The sequence below is a fragment of the Diabrotica undecimpunctata genome, chromosome 5 (genome assembly GCF_040954645.1).
Source record: "Diabrotica undecimpunctata isolate CICGRU chromosome 5, icDiaUnde3, whole genome shotgun sequence".
NCBI lineage: Eukaryota > Metazoa > Arthropoda > Insecta > Coleoptera > Chrysomelidae > Diabrotica > Diabrotica undecimpunctata.
Window position 1 is genome coordinate 157460954 of NC_092807.1, and position 16897 is coordinate 157477850.

The following is a 16897-nucleotide window of genomic DNA, read 5'->3' on the forward strand; positions in this document are numbered from 1 at the left end:
TTCTGAGGTGAACGCTCAATAAGAAAGGATTGCCGCCGAAAAGTGAATGAAGATTGAGTGAACTAGCACTGACGTGAGTATTAGTAGGAGATACTGAGAGTGATTTGAAACTAAAACTGGAACAGCTTAGACAAATTCTTGAGAAAAAAGGTTTTAAACTTAAAGGAATGTAAAGATTGAGTTACTACAAAATGATGATTTTGGATGGTGAAATAATTGTTAAAAGTGATTATTTTGAGTACCTAGGATCAGTGTTACAAAGTAATGGGGAAATGGATAAAGATACAGTAGGAATAGGACATGGATGAAGATGGTGAGAATATTACCAAAGAATGTTGGGCAGTCAAAAATAAACGGATATATACTATCAGACATTTAATGTTTTCCGGAAACTTTTGTTACATACGTTAGCGATATATCTCGCACACACATAACTAAAACACAAAAAACTTTAATAAAAAATTTATTATTTAACGTAGATTATCAAAATATCACTAGTTGGTTATGCGAACTAAAAATTCGAAACACATAATATTCCTTGAAGTTTTTGGATCATAGAGTTCCCAATGGGCATTGGTTTTAATCTAAAAAATAAAAAAAAAATTATAATAATTTATAAAATAAATCAATAATTATGTATAAAAATATAATAATTGTATAAATTATAAATATCTATATTTTATAGTTTTTATTTCTTTAGTAGTTTGTACTGTTCGAATGTAATCATAATTTCAAATTGTTTCTAATGCCCTGTGTCCAATCCATCTCGATCGACGATGATAAAATAAAAAGTTGAAGTGATGAAGTAAAATATAGTTTTATTGACAGCTACTGAATTATTACACTATAGTTGTTGCTATATAGCTAGTCCCGAAGCTAGACATATTTATAATCTCACTAAAATGCTACGATTCATCAAATAAGTGTATTGCCCTCTGCATAAAATAAAACCTTTAACTTTTGAAGGCTGGCAAATATAACTTGAAACAAGGAAATTATTGCAAGCAATTCCTCAATACCTATTAGGCACTCTACAATTTTCAGGAAGTTAAACAAAGTGTAATTAAGCTACTAATCGATATGTTTTACAATTATACACGGTGAAACTATAAAAATTTAGGTAATTAAGATTAATGTGAGCTTACAAGTTAATAAACTAATTTAGTTTATAAAACTAGTTTAAAAAAAAAATAAATGTCTATGATTGCGAAAAAAAAAGTCAATTAATACGAAAAAGTATTTAAAAGTTAGTGTCTTTTATGTGTATGGACCCTACGAACTCTTCTTCTTCTACTCCCTACTTCCTTTTCCTAGTATTCCTCTTACAGAAACTTTTGTTCTAGTAAAAGAGCTTTTACACTAGAATATTACAAATCCAATTATTGCGTCTGAAATTTTACATCCTCTTGAAATTTGTATAAGTAAGGACTACATTAAATTTAATAATCAAATATATACAAATAACATTGCTTAACTTATAATGGGTAATCCTTTAAGCCCATTGCTATCAGATATTTTTATGGACCATCAAGAAACAAAGATTTTAAAACATCCAATATTCAAACAGTTTTTGTATTGGTGGAGATACGTAGATGATGTACTGTTATGTTTTACAGGAACTAACAGAAAACTTGACCAATTCTTATCGTATAATAATTCACGCCAGTCATATTGAATTCACAATAAAAACAGAGCAGAATTAATCTATAAATTTTCTAGATTTAAAAATTATCATACTTCAAAACAAATATGAGTTCTCCATATTTCATAAACCTACCCATACTGATACGACTATACACAATTTATCACCCCATCCCACACAACATAAACTTTTTTTTTCTTCTTATATGAGGGAAGGTGGTGCAAATGTTCGAAACATACCTCGGTCCTAGAAGGTAGGCAGAACCGCCTTCCAGCCTCGGTTATGCAGGACTCCTCCAGCGTGGCCACAATGATATCCGAGGCCGCGCGCTAGGGTTGTTCGGACACCATCGCCGTCAATACCAGAGACCTACCTGCTAAAAAAACACCCTCCTCAGCGGTGAATTACCGACCGGATCGCCCTGATTGGGACGCAACATCGGCACGGCATTCACCCGATATTTCATTCACGCACAATTCTCACACATTCTAGCACTTTCCCACTACGACGGAATTCTTCTCTCCCTCTATTCCTCCCTATTCGTGTTCAATCTCACCGCTTCTCATTCTGCCTTATCTTCTTTCTTGGTCCTGGGCACTATGTCTACCTTCGGGTCGCCTTTCTTCTTGTGCCTTTCTTTCCAATGTTCTCCTCACATATCTCTGAACTGCTATCCACCGATCTGACGACCTAAGCATCTCCTCCACCAGTTCAATGACTGATTGCACCCTACTTCCTAGCTCTCTCTCAAGCAGGCTCCTCTCACCTATCCATCTATCGCATACCAATAGAGTGTGTGAGACAGTGTCCGATATTTCACAATACAGGCATTTGTCATTTTCTGCCTTTCCAAATCTGTAAAGGTATGCCCTAAAGCAACCAAGTCCTGTGAGCATCTGCGTCAGGAAATAATCCAAACGCCGGTGCCCACAATCCATCCATCTTCTCAGATTAGGAATCAACGACTTATTCCACTGCGCCACCCTTCTCATCTTATTTCATTCCACTTGCCACACCATTATGGGTCTTTCCCTTTCTTCTTTTTTTAAACTTTCTGTTGCTATGTCTTCATTTCTTCTCTCGTATATTCTTCCTCTTTCCTTCACTAGCATGTGCATCAGAATACACTTGGTGATAACTCCTAACGCCTCGGCAGACACTGTTCTGTATGCACACCCCACCCTCAATAGACTCTTCCTATCTGCTCGGGTGAGCTGCTTTCTGTACGCCTTTGTTAAAACTGCCAGACAGATGCAGCGTAGAGAAAGATTGATTGCACAACAGAATGAAGGGCCCTCCTCCTCTCAGTTTTGGGCGCTCCGATGTTGGGCATGATCCCTCCCAATGCGGCGGATCTCACCGTAGCTCTTTGCGCCAAAGATAAGGTCCTCCCTTTCAGGAGAGGAGTGTTAGGAGGCCCCTGTGTTAGGATCCTCTCGTATAATTTACCTATGCACGACAGAAGGCAAACAGGTCGATACTTGTCTTCCCCCTTTGGGAGCAGTACGAGCCTCGAGATCTTCCAATTTGCCGGAAATCGCTGAGTTTCAAGCAGTACATTCATGTGGTCCAAAAGCTACGTCGGCTCCATACTGCCAATGCGTTTCACCGCTTCTGGTGGTATTCCGTCGAGTCCCGGAACCTTTCGTGTCTTTAGGGCACTCAACGCTTCGCACACTACATAAACCGGCAGCATATCATAATATGTTACATAGATTAACAGAAATTCCGATGTCAAAATACAACTTTGAGACAAAATTAAATATCATTAAGCAAATAGCACTAAACAATGGATACAACGAATAAACAATTAATAAAATTTTAAAAACGGAAAAAACCCAGTACCTTCTGCTCGATTACATATACAGGCAAGATATCAACAAAAATAGCCAAACACATAAAAAAGAAAGGAATGACGCCAGCTTTTAGAACAAACAACAACCTAGGCAAATATATTAAGAACAAAAAGAGCCAAAATAAAAAACACTTACACAATGGTGTATACAAACTTAAATGTGGCAACTGCCCAAAAACTTACATCGGTCAAACTTGTAGAACTTTTGTCAAACGTATAGCAGAACATAAAAGGGCTTTCAATAATAGAAAAACAGACTCTACGTACGCACTTTAGCTTCTAGACCATAATCATTCTTTTATTGACGAATTTCAAATTCTTCACATTCAAAATAAAGGCCTTAAGCTATCTTTATTAGAATCTATGAAAATCAACAAATTAAAAAATACAAACATAATTCTGAATTACCAAATTGAGACAAACAGTTCTTCCCCCTTTATCTTATTCAGTTAAAGACTATAAAGTTTAAACACATACCAAAAATAGATCACATGAGAAAGGCACTCTGGCTGATACAGCTGTAGTGATAATAAATTAAAATAAATATTGTGGAAGTGTCGAAAATAAAAGTTTTCAGTGTTTTATTGCTAAATAAAATGAATTTCTTTTAAGTAACGGTCGAATCCGTCACTTATATACAGGGATGAGTGCCTTAAGAACCGGCAAAATAACGCAAAAGATAGAAAACATAATACGTTGTGAAATAAAAAGAGATGCAAGTAGTAGAGGTGAGAAATTATCGATATAAACCTATAATTTACTTTACATTACATTAGATCTATCGAAAGTTTCCCACCTTTAGACGTTAGCTTATGAGCTGGTTGACTTCAGTCATAGTAATACGTATCACGTAATGTAAGTAAAAACAGTTTAAGTACGAGTATGTTTTTATCCAAAATTAAAGTATTGATCAATAATAAACTGTGATTTGAGACGTCGCATACACTCTTCTCAGTACAGAATTATCATAGCTTGTTATTCTGTATTTATCAAATTACTACTAATTAAACTGTTTACTTACATTTGCTTTATTGCCTTTAATCAGTTTTTACTTTATGCGAAATTTAAAAAATGTTAATGTTCGACGTCATACTTGTAATATTATGACTGAAGTCAACTAGCTCATAAGCTAACGTCTAAAGGTGGGAAACTATCGATAGTCCGAATGTAATGTAATGTAAATTAGAGGTTTCTATCGATAATTTCCCACCTCTACTACTTTCATCTCTTTTTATTTCACAACGTATTATGTTTTCTATCTTTTGCGTTATTTTGCCGGTTCTTAAGGCACTCATCACTGTATACTTTAAGAGTAGTACTAGCGCAGGAGTCTAATAATAATCTAAGTAGCTTAAAAACATCATTGTTTGTGATTACGAAAACAAAACAGAACTAGTAAATCAATACGAAAAAGTCTTCAAAGTTAGTGCCTATACTGCCTATTATGTGTATGAACCCACGAAAGATGTAACTTTATATAAAATTATCAGTTTTTCGACTTATAACATACCAAATTTGGTGTAGTATATCGTCATTTTTGTATCTTTGAAGGAAATTTGAAAAACTTGGTTTAAACAAGTCAGTATTGATTTTGCTGTATGCACTTAAATAAATTTTCCCTATTTGACAAAGAACAATTATAGTTCTGAAGCTATGTTCTTTGCGGATTTTAAAGTAATTACTATTTAAATGGGAATAAGCCACAATTGAAGGTTAAAGTAAGTTTATTGGCGTTTCAATTTCCACTTCGAAAATCGTTAACAAAATACAAACATTAATAAATTAAACAAATTGGTTTTTTATGCTTACCCTTGGATAAATTCTTAAAACCTCAAAACCGTTTAAGTAATAATAGTCTTTTCCTGCTTTAACTTCGCAATCTTTTACTACCGTAGTCTTATCTTCCTCGTATATATTTTTACACGCAGATTGACCATCAACTCCTGGGAAAGGTAGAGCAGTACCCAATATTTCAGCAGTTACTCTTGTATGGAGATCCTTGTAATCTTTATCTAAAAAATGGTTTATTTGAATAAGTCAGCAACTTAAACTTATTAGTTCGTAAGTTTTTATTATGCAATTTACAATTTGGTTAAATTTTGCAATGGATTGTATATCTTATTATCTTTTATTTTATGATATTAACGATTTATGTAATTTCATGTTTTATTGATTATCGAAAAGCATTTGACTGCGTTAACCATCAAAAGATGATCGGAATTCTGAGAACAACTGAAATTGACGAACAAGACTTGCGAATTATCTCAGAACTATATGGAACGTCAGATGCTGGGTATCTCACTCAAAGACCATAAAACCAATGACAACATTCGTAATAGAACAAAAGTAAAAGATGCGGTCGAACTGGCAGCTAAACTGAAATGGAAATGGGCTGGACATAACGAACGTCTTACGGATGGCCGATGGAATAAAAAAATCGGGAATTGACGGCCATATGAAGCCAAAAGACCACGAGGAAGACCGCAAATGCGATGGAGCGACGATATTAAAAGAACTGTGGAAACGTCTTTTCAACAACGTCAAGACAAGCTTTTGTGAAATTCAGACCGCTCCTATGTAATCAAAACCTAAATTTCGAAATACGCTACAGAATGGTCAAGTGCTACATATGGTCCATCTTGCTTTATGGCATGGAAACGTGGACTTTGAAAAATCATCTATCAACAAACTTGAAGCATTTGAAATGTGGTCATTGAGAAGAATGATGCGCATACCTTGGGTGGATAGAGTTCGAAACTATGACGTCCTTAAGAGAGCCGGCGTGGAAAGAGAACTCTTTGAATTAATTAAAAAACGCAAGATTGGTTACCTTGGGCATATATTGAGAGGAGCAAAATATGAAATACCACAGTTAATCCTACAAGGGAAGATCGAAGGTAGGAGAGGAGCCGGCTGCAAAAAATTATCCTGGTTAAGGAATATTAAAGAATGGACAGGAATACACAATACAGGCGAGCTGTGTCACGCCGCCAAGAACAGAATTCTAGTAATTAGATAGTCGCCTACGCACTTTGGTGTATGGCATGTTAAGAAGAAGAAGGAAACGTCTTACAAACAACAGAGATGAATGGCGAGAATTAGGAGAGGCCTATATTCGGCAATCCGAATAGAGAAAAGAGCTTAAAAAAAATATATTGGCACCAAACGTCAAAAATTTGAGAAGTCATGAGAAGAGTCAAGAGTCTCAAGAGCAATACTTGGGTCATGTGTTGAGAGATGAAAGATGAATTACTCCAAACCATATTGGAAGGTAAAGTTCAGAGCAAAAGATCAGTTAAAAGACGCCAGAACTCGTGGCTGAAAGACCTGAGGAGATGGTTTGACCACTCATCTACAGAAATCTTTCGTGCATAACCAACATGGTAAATTTTTGGAGTCAAAATGATGACTAATCTTAGAATCGATATCGTTGGAGTTTACGTTTGCTGATTGTTGTCCCTTAGCTTACAATTGTTCTTATTATGATTTTAAAAGTGCCGATTACGATGCTATCAACAACTACTTAGTCTTACTACCAAATTTTACATAATGTTATTAACGTGTTTGTATCAATAAAAAAATATAGGCCCCCTAAATCCCTTCGATGGTTTTCCCCTAAAAAAATTGAATATAGACCTGTGTAACCTTTTTGATTAGACTTCTCAGAAGTGGAAATGAATTTAGCAGTTCATATAATTTATTGGGGTATTCAGTTAAGGTACCTACAAGGCATTTACACCTTTTTCTTAGTTGATTTAACTGCTAATTGTTTCGTTGCAGTCATTAATTTATAGTTGTGTTTTTAAACTGTGTATTTTGTATTTATATACTATGTATTTTGTATTGATATAATTAGTATAGCTTGTATAAGTATTTAATTAACTGTAAAAAGACCTAGGTGATAGTTCTCATGCAACCATGGAGAAGAAATGGAAGGAATAATGTTCGAATGTGTGGGAAGTAGCATGGCTCCAAAAAAGTACGTAAAATCCTAAGTATTTAATATCCAACGATTATAAATACTAAGATAGTAATGTGTAACTTTGAATCCAAAGAATTGGTGAGGGGTCTGACTGCTCGGTAATTAATATATACTGGGGTGCAAAATTAACCGGACACTCAATTTTTTTTGTTTTTTGTTGGTGTTTAGATCGAAACTTGTTTAATTTGTTTGAAATTGTATTTTATGCCTTATTAGCGACAAGTTTTTTTCTTGTTTGAGCCTGTTTAGATGTTTTTTGCGAACAAAAACACTTTTACACATACGTTTTGTTATTAATGTGAAATATTGGCTTAGTATTAATTTAAGTTTATTGTGGTACTGTACCTGATTATAAGTTCGGCTGTAGGTTTTTGATTGTCTCCTGTTTAAAACTTGCATTAAAAAAATTATGACACCAGACACCTGTCACGGGACCTCTATTAACAGCAGATCATCGGAGGCAACGTTTACACTTCGCTCGCGAACATCTTAATTAGAGTGTTGACGATTAGAGTGCTGAGCTTTTCACGGATGAATCAAGATTTAACAGATACTCATCGGATGGACGGCATAGGATATGGAGAAGAACTGGTGAACGTTATCAGCAATGTTGTTTTGCTCCGAGAGTTCAATTTGGTAGAGGTGGTATAATGGTGTGGGCAGGCATTTCCCTAGAGGCTCATACAGAACTTGTTACAATTCAAGGGGGCAGTTTGAACGCTCAACAGTATATTCAGCAATATTTGGAAGATCATTTAGTGCCATTTGCCCCATTTATTGGAGAAAACTTTCGTCTAATGCAAGATAATGCTCATCCGCACAGCGCAAGAATAACACGGGATTACTTGGATGAAGTTGGAATTCGTTTATTACCATGGCCGCCAAGAAGTGCAGACTTAAATCCAATAGAGCATGCATGGGATATTCTGGGACGACGTATTTGACGTAACCATGGTGAGTTTGAAACCATGAATGATTTGGAGCAAGCAGTTCGTGACAAATGGGAGCAAATCCATCAAGCAGACTTTGCTACCTTGATCCGAAGTATGTCTGATCGAGTAAGGGCCGTAATTAGGGCTCGTGGAGGTAATACACTCTACTAAACATTGTTTTCCATAAAAATTGTTTATATTAAAATAAAAAATAATATTTTTTTCTTTGCGGATTTTTAAATTTTTTGAATTGTTAATTGTTTTTTCCGAGTAACATTCTTAGAATGTACATTCAGATGTAATAAATTTGACTTTTAAATTTTGTCTATTATTAAATACTTAATTGGGAACATCTTAAACAACTCTTTTAAACTCCAGTTTTTAGGAAAAATCATAAGTGTCCGGTTAATTTTGCACCCCAGTGTAGTTGGAACGAAAAATTATTGCTGAATCTAGAAAAATATAAAAATGCTACATAAAAATAGTTATGGGGTTATGGTGAGTATTGTCAGAACCAAACTAAAGATGTAAGAAGATGTAAGAAGATGTAAGATCTTACTAATATTTTTCTAATATCCAGTATATTATTATTTTATATTGTATATATGTACATGAACGGGCTTCTATTTTTACTTTCTTATCCAACCAATTTACGTTTTAATTTTATACTCAAGTATTATCCTCCATTCATGTAACGACATGATTATTCCCTTTAGTAATCATTTTAATTTTTCGTTGCCAACTATACAAGCTTAGCACAATTAGACCGTTTTATGACAAGTTCAAAAGGAATATGTATGGTGATTCTGCTGTTTACATTTACGTAACTAATTTTTATTGAAACCAGCGACCTTGGTTTTTTACAACAAAATTGGATGTCTAATTTTTTACAGTAATGTATAAATAATGGTTCTTAGAATTACTTTTTTTATCTTCGACCGAGGAATTAATATGTTAATCAATATTATATAAAACGTTAATTGGAATATTTTTAATTTAATTTTAAGATAGATCAACAATAAAACAAGGCCAATCTTATTTCGGTTATAAACAAATGAGTGAATAATAAAAAAATATGTAAAATAAAGCTGGCCATGGCCATTTTGTACTATGGTCGAATAAATTGAAACGTAGTTCAGTTTTAATTATAATAAAGATCCACAATGTTATTGCTTTAAATTGATTTTGAAATTGTTGTTTTAACTAAACGTACGCTTCTTCTTTATTTGCGTCATCTAATTTCGAATATTGGCGATCCAAATGGCCATTGTAGCTGAGAAAACTGCTGCAAGAAAGATTTCTGCGACTGAGCGGTCAAACCATCTCCTGAGCAACAAATTCTGGCGTCTCGTTACTGATAATTTGCCCTGTACTTTACCTTTCAATATGATTTGAAGTAATTCACATCTTTCACCTCTAACATGACCCAAGTACTTTATTTTCTCCTCTGATCATACATAGTAATTCTAATTATGCAATTTTCATATTTACATATCAAAAGGCATCATGGTGGGAATAGTAAACTTTGTGTATATTTGTTGAAGTTTCAAAATGAACATCCTCAAAACAATTCAGCTTGTTCGTAGGATTTTAGAGGTTCTGTGGCATCTCTGGCATTTGGTAATGTGACTCCAGTAAGTTGTCATTCCATCGTTTACGTGGTCTTCCTACTGATCGTCTTTCTATTGGAGAACCGTCTCTTGCCATCTTTATTACTCCATTTGTTGTCATTTAGCTTATATAATCGTTTTATTCTACTCTTTTATTTCTTGCCGAGTCCTTGATGTTCTCCACCTGGCATCTACGTCGTATATATGTACTTCTAGCTTTGTCCCATAATGTCTTACCATCAATTTTTTAAGTGTTTTCGTCTCTGCTGTTTCTAACACCCTTTTCTAACATCCAAAATTAAAGTTGAGCAGATTGGAGTACTGCTTTGTTCTCGAATAAGTCCAGGTTTCACTTAAAAGTCACCTGACGATCGCAAAACAATCTGGAGAAGACAAGGAAAACCCAATGCAATATTTCTGACAGAATAACCTATTGAGGACTATCAAGTTTGGATGGTTTGGACTGATGTAAGTTCAAATGTTTAGTTCTGATTGATAGAGGTTTTATGGCAGGAGCAAGGTATAAAATACCTATTTTAGATGGGCATGTGGTACTTCTTTTTTCACTCTTCTTCTTCTTTTTATATAGACATGACTCTGTCTGTCTTTCAATGTGCCTCTAGTAAGTTGTCGTTCCATCGTTGTCGTGGTCTTCCTACTGATCATCTTCCTATTGGGGAACCGTCTCTTGCCGTCTTTACTACTCTATTTGTTGTCATTTGGCTTATATGATCGTTCCATTCTACTCTTTTATTTCTTACCCAGTTCTTGATGTTCTCCACCTTGCATCTACGTCGTATATCTGTACTTCTAGCTTTGTCCCATAGTGTCTTACCATTAATTTTTCTTAAGTGTTTTCATCTCTGCTCTGTTTCTTACATCCTTTTTGTCCTCTCTGTGTCAGGTCTTGTTTCTGTCGCTTATGTCATTATTGGTTTGATGACTGTCTTGTTTCTTTCCCGATATTTCTATTTATCCATATTGTTTCATTCAGGCAGCCTGCGACTCTGTTTGCTCTATTCACTTGACCTTCCACTTTAGTTTCAAGCTTTCCGTAGCTTTGTAATAATCTTTCATCACCATGCTAGAATCTTCAATGAATACTTAGAAGACGTAGGGATTGTCCGTGTGAATGGGCCAGCTTTAAGCATCGTCCTCAATACAATCAAAGATCTGTGGGACACACTGGGAAGATGGATTTAAGTTCGGCTACTACGCCCAAACTTACCATCCAGGGAAAAGTAGAAGGCAAAAGAAATAGAGGTAGATCTCCCACACGATACACGGGCCATATTGTTGCTACCATTGGCGCTCCATTGTCAGAATGTGCTAGAATGGCAGAAGATAGAAAAACGTGGAGGAACATTGGGAAATTTAGCTAATAGCTTCATGATATCACGACACCTGCATCAGGTTAACGACTAAGAAGAAGAAGACTACGCCCAAATAACTTGCCCGAGCTTAATAAGGCTCTTCAGACAATATGGAACTAATTTAACTAACTTCATGTTCAACATTTAATTACCACAAAGCCAAGCCAAAATACTAGGTATTAATAATAAATAACATACATTTTTTATTCGCAAGGCTACTTTTCATTTTTTTCACCATCATCATCATTACCCAGCCCTTTGCGTCCACTGCTGGACATATGCCTCCTTCATTGTGCTCTATTTTGAGCACTTTTCCTCAAATTTATTGACATTTTCTTGAGATCGTCAGTTCAACGAGTAGGGGTCTTCCTCTACTTCTTTTGTCTGACCTCTGCCTCCACTCAAACAATCTCTTCGTCCACCTTTCATCACTGATTCGGGCGACGTGTCCGGCCCAGTGCCATTTAAGTGTGGCAATTCGGGAAATTGATAACTCCTGTTCTTCGTCTAAGTCTTCATTTCTAACTTCTCTAAGAAGTTGTACCGTAGGTCATCACACACGCAACACACATTAGTCAAATATTTTACGTTTTAAAGAAATTGGTATATCGCTTTTAAAGATAACTTTGATTTTTACATAGGCTGCTAATGGTAGGTTTATTCTTCTTCGTAGTTCGCATGTTTGGTTGTCTCTTGTGGTCTTTATTTCGGGTCCAAGGTATATGTATTTTCCACCAGCTCTACTTCGTTGTCTCCAATATTGATATTTCCGCTAGGTACTAGGTTTGTCATGAATTTTGTTTTGGAGATGTTTATTTTAAGACACACACTGGCACACACTAACTAAAGTTTAAAGTGTAGCATTGTACATATCTCCTTGAGGTTGTCCGAGAACAAAACTATGTCGTCTGCGAATTTCAAATTTGTTAATCTTCTACCGTCGATGTGTTTCTCTTCCCAATTAAGTTTTTTACAAGCATATTCTAGTACTGCGGTAAACAGTTTAGGCGATAAGGTATCACCCTGTCGGACTCCTCTGCTGATTGGAATATGATCCGTGTTTTTAGGTAGTTTTACCGTTCTTGTATGTATTTGTAATTAATGTATATGTAAATTAACCTTGTATACCGATAGTCAATGCGGCATGCTTGTAGTGCTTCCATTTTTTTTTATTTTTCGAATAATGTCGTATGTTTTTATAAATAAATAGTTTTTTGCCTAAATTGTGTTTCTTATTTACAGTTAATGTTCCTCCTTAAATCTTTGCCCATATCTACTAGTGCCATTTCCAAAAATCTTTTCTATAAAATAAGCGCTAATCGAATTTTTTGCACCTGAGTGTAAATAGTAACCCTTGGTTATGTTCAATGAAGTTTATTGCGCCAGATTTTATATTTGCTAGCTTCTTCTTCTTAACATGCCATACAACAAAGTGCGTAGGCGACTATCTCATTACTAGAATTCTGTTCTTGGCGGCGTGACACAGCTCGCCTGTATTGTGTATTCCTGTCCATTCTTTAATATTCCTTAACCAGGATAATTGTTTGCGGCCGGCTCCTCTCCTACCTTCGATCTTCCCTTGTAGGATTAACTGTGGTATTTCATATTTTGCTCCTCTCAATATGTGCCCAAGGTAACCAATCTTGCGTTTTTTAATTAATTCAAAGAGTTCTCTTTCCACGCCGGCTCTCTTAAGGACGTCATCGTTTCGAACTCTATCCACCCAAGGTATGCGCATCATTCTTCTCAATGACCACATTTCAAATGCTTCAAGTTTGTTGATAGATGTTTTTTTCAAAGTCCACGTTTCCATGCCATAAAGCAAGATGGACCATATGCAGCACTTGACCATTCTGTAGCGTATTTCGAAATTTAGGTTTTGATTACATAGGAGCGGTCTGAATTTCACAAAAGCTTGTCTTGCCATTTGTATTCGGGTTTTTATCTCTTGTTGTGGATCCGATTGGTCATTGATTGTGGTGCCAAGGTATTTAAAAGTTTTCACGCGTTTTATGCGATCGTCACCTATGCATATTATCGGGTTTTCTGGAGGGTTTCTGCTAATGACCATATATTTCGTTTTCAAAATGTTGATTTTGAGGCCATATTTTTTACCTATGCTATTCACCCTATCAAATAATAACTGCTGATCTTCCAAATTGCTAGCTAAATATAGTAATATGAGCTACGCATTTCCAACAATGTGACACTTCTAATTTGTAAACGACCGTACCAAGGTGAATTCTAATAGCTAAATTATTTTATTTATATACGCATATAATTGTTTTGGGAACAAAGTTTCCGTAGACGGTTTTTAATTGTAGTTTTATTAAAGAAATGAAATACAGTTATTTTTTTATTTATTTAATGTCAGTTTCGCTTTAAATTAAAAAAAAAGTATTGATTTTTTGTAAGACAAAGTCACATCCATCTAATAGCAATTAGGGACAAAACTGTTCCAAAATTTTTAAAAGTATAAATATATAGGTTACCTAGTTACAAAAAAGAAATTTTTTCAAAATAGTACTAAAATGTGTATATAATTTTAAACAAAAAATTATTCAGATATCGCTATGTCGATTGCTTTCAAACGGTTTATTAAATTTTTTATTCACTTTGTTTGTCCTAGAACAACCCATAAATTTAAAACTATTTTAAAATGACTTCGTTGCTGTTTGAATTCGTCCATTCATATGAAGTCAACTGTTTTACCCCTTTTTGACACATGTAACCTGTTTTGATCCCTTGTTTTGTTCAATTGCGTGTTTAGGATATACTCGTTAAATTGAAGTAATCGATCTCAGAGAATCAGAAAGCATCACCACTTTAACGATATTGATATCAACAGGCTTTAAGATGCCTACTGTCTCAGCTATCTCGCAAGTCTTCATTCCGTGGTCTGATAATACGAGATCGTGGATTTTTTTATGTCATCTTCAATGGTACCTTCACGTGACTTTTCAAAATCCGACGTGCAACCACTTTGAAACTCGTTAAACCAACTTTTGTCGGTCGCGATTAAAAAAGAACAGTCCGATTAGTCCATATTAAAGGAAAACGCTCTTGCGTCCATATAAAATTAAATAATTTAGAATTAAAGAAAATGTTTCAGAATATGAATAACGGCAGCCATCAGACAAATGAAGGATGGAAAGGCACCGGGACTTGATGAAATTCCTGCAGAACTGCTGAAGCTATTAGATGTAGAACAAATAAAAATAATAACTGAAATATTTAATGAAATGTACAAGGCAGGAAAAATACCAGTAGAGTGGCTCAAAACGTAGTTCGTACCATTGCCCAAAAAACCAGAAGCAAAAGTTTGTGAACGCTATAGGACCATAAGACTAATTAACCATCTGCTGAAGCTGGTTTTAAAAGTCATCCATAAAAGAATTTGCCGGAAATGCGAGGAACAAATTGCGCCAAATCCGTTTGGATTTGTAAACGCCGTTGGTACGAGGGAAGCTTTATTTAGCGGGTATTGTTTCAGAAATGTAGAGATGCCAGCTGTGATGTTTTTGCATGCCTGATTAACTACACGAAGGCTTTCGATAGAGTCAGGCATGAACAAATGATCAGGGATTGACATAAGAGACCTAAAAATAATAGCTAACCTATATTGCAATCAATTAGCGATGCTCCGAATATATGGAAAATATACAGATCAGATCAAAATCTTAAGGGAAATGTGACAGGGGTACATAATTTCACCACTGATATTTAATCTGTACTCGAAGCACATTTTTGAAGAGGCTCTAAAAGATATTGATAGAGGCATCTCAATAAATGAAGCCAAGCTCATTAACCTGCGGCAGATGACACAATAGTGTTTTCCAATACCATAGAACGGCTACAAAACTTAATGAACAAAATAACGGAAACAAGTAAAACATATGGACTGAATATAAACACCAGCAAAACCAAGCTAATTATCATCAGCAAGGAAAACATAACTGGATCAAATATGTATGTGAACCAAATGAGAATTGAACGTGTATCACAGTACAACTACTTGGAAACTATAATCAATAAGTCGTGGGACAATATCCAAGAGATTAGGAAAGGCATAAAGTGCATTCTTGACTATGAGCTCTGTGTTTGAGAGCCATGACCTCACCCTAGAAACAAAAATAAGGCTCCTTAAATGTAACATGTAATCAGTGCTTCTGTACGGAGTAGAAACTTGGACATTAAAATCGTAAACTCTATCAAAACTTTAGGATTTTGAGCTATGGTTATACAGATGGATGCTAAAGATATGGAATGAAGAAGTACTTACCAATGAAGAAGTACTATAAAGGATAAAAAAACCGCAGATTTGGTCAACATCGTGAAGAGTCGTAAGCTGCAGTACTTTGGATATATAATGAGAAATCAAGGCAAATATGAGCTACTTTAATGCATTTTGCAACGTAAAATCGAAGGAAAAAGGGCTCCAAGACGAAAAAGAATATCCTGGCTTGCTAACCTGAGAGCATGGTATAGAAAGACTTTAACACAGCCATTCCGTATAGCAACCAACAAAGTCATCATAGCTAGAATGATCCCCAACGTTCGAAATGGACAGGCACCCTAAGAAGAAGAAGATGTTTTAGAAATATGCTTAGGATATCATCGGGTCCAAGACTAGCTACCATAGGATTTTTATAGTTAAGAAATTTATAGTTTCCAGGTGATTTTTTATAGTGTGAAGAGTCTGTCCGAAGCTTTCGTAAAAATCCGCTAGAAGGTGTGCGACATCTTCATCTGTACTTAGATATAATTTTATTTTATACTTTAAGTGTTTGTCAAAAGTCTGAAGAGTTCCAAACATTTTGAGCTTGTTATTTTGCTGATTTTCAAGACAAACTTTTGCCACGAATTCCTTTTAGCTTGTGTTATAAGTTATAAGTAAGTTGCTCTTTTGCCATTAATTTGTAAGAATTTTATTTTGCGGTGTATTATTGCTTTTTTGTAGTTATTTAAGCAAATTTATTGTTCTTATGGCCTCTTCGTATTCTTTAGTACCACAGTACTGTTATATGTCCCTGTATTTGTTTGGTTTTACTATTGTATAGCACTTTCTAAAATTAATTCATTTAGCGATTTAAAAGTTTTGTCTATATGATTTGTTATTTGTCGGGTAGATATGTGATTATCGGTGTATTGAGAAAAGGCATCATAATTTATAAACATATATATGTACATAATTCATTATATCGCTAACTTACCTGGTGTAAATTTGTATTCAACTTTCAAAAAGCTATCTTTTCTGGCTCTGCATGGAGGTTTAGTACAGTTTTGAAGAACAACCCTGTCTGCTAAATCAGTGTAACTTAAACCTGAAAAAAATAATGGATATTAATAGTAATGAAGTACATAATATATGCTAACAGAAAGTGCAAGACGTTAAACAGAAACTCCCACTGCTCGAATGGTAGTAAGAACTACCCGATATATTTTGCTCAAAACCAACGAAGCTCTGACGACTAAGTATGAGCGGTAAAACACTAGTACTACA

The 16897-nt window shown here is 35.0% G+C and overlaps 1 protein-coding gene across 1 annotated transcript in view; it reads right to left on the minus strand.

Moving 5' to 3' along the window:
• Positions 1 to 450: 450 nt before the first annotated feature.
• Positions 451 to 16897, minus strand: part of Npc2b (Niemann-Pick type C-2b) — a 33692-nt gene continuing 17245 nt past the window's right edge. Inside the window, exons 2-4 of the mRNA XM_072533074.1 lie at positions 16608 to 16718; positions 5307 to 5509; positions 451 to 584 (exon numbers count right to left, since the gene is read on the minus strand). Coding sequence (XP_072389175.1) covers positions 495 to 584; positions 5307 to 5509; positions 16608 to 16718 — 404 coding nt within the window. The 3' untranslated portion in view covers positions 451 to 494. The remainder of the gene's footprint in view (positions 585 to 5306; positions 5510 to 16607; positions 16719 to 16897) is intronic.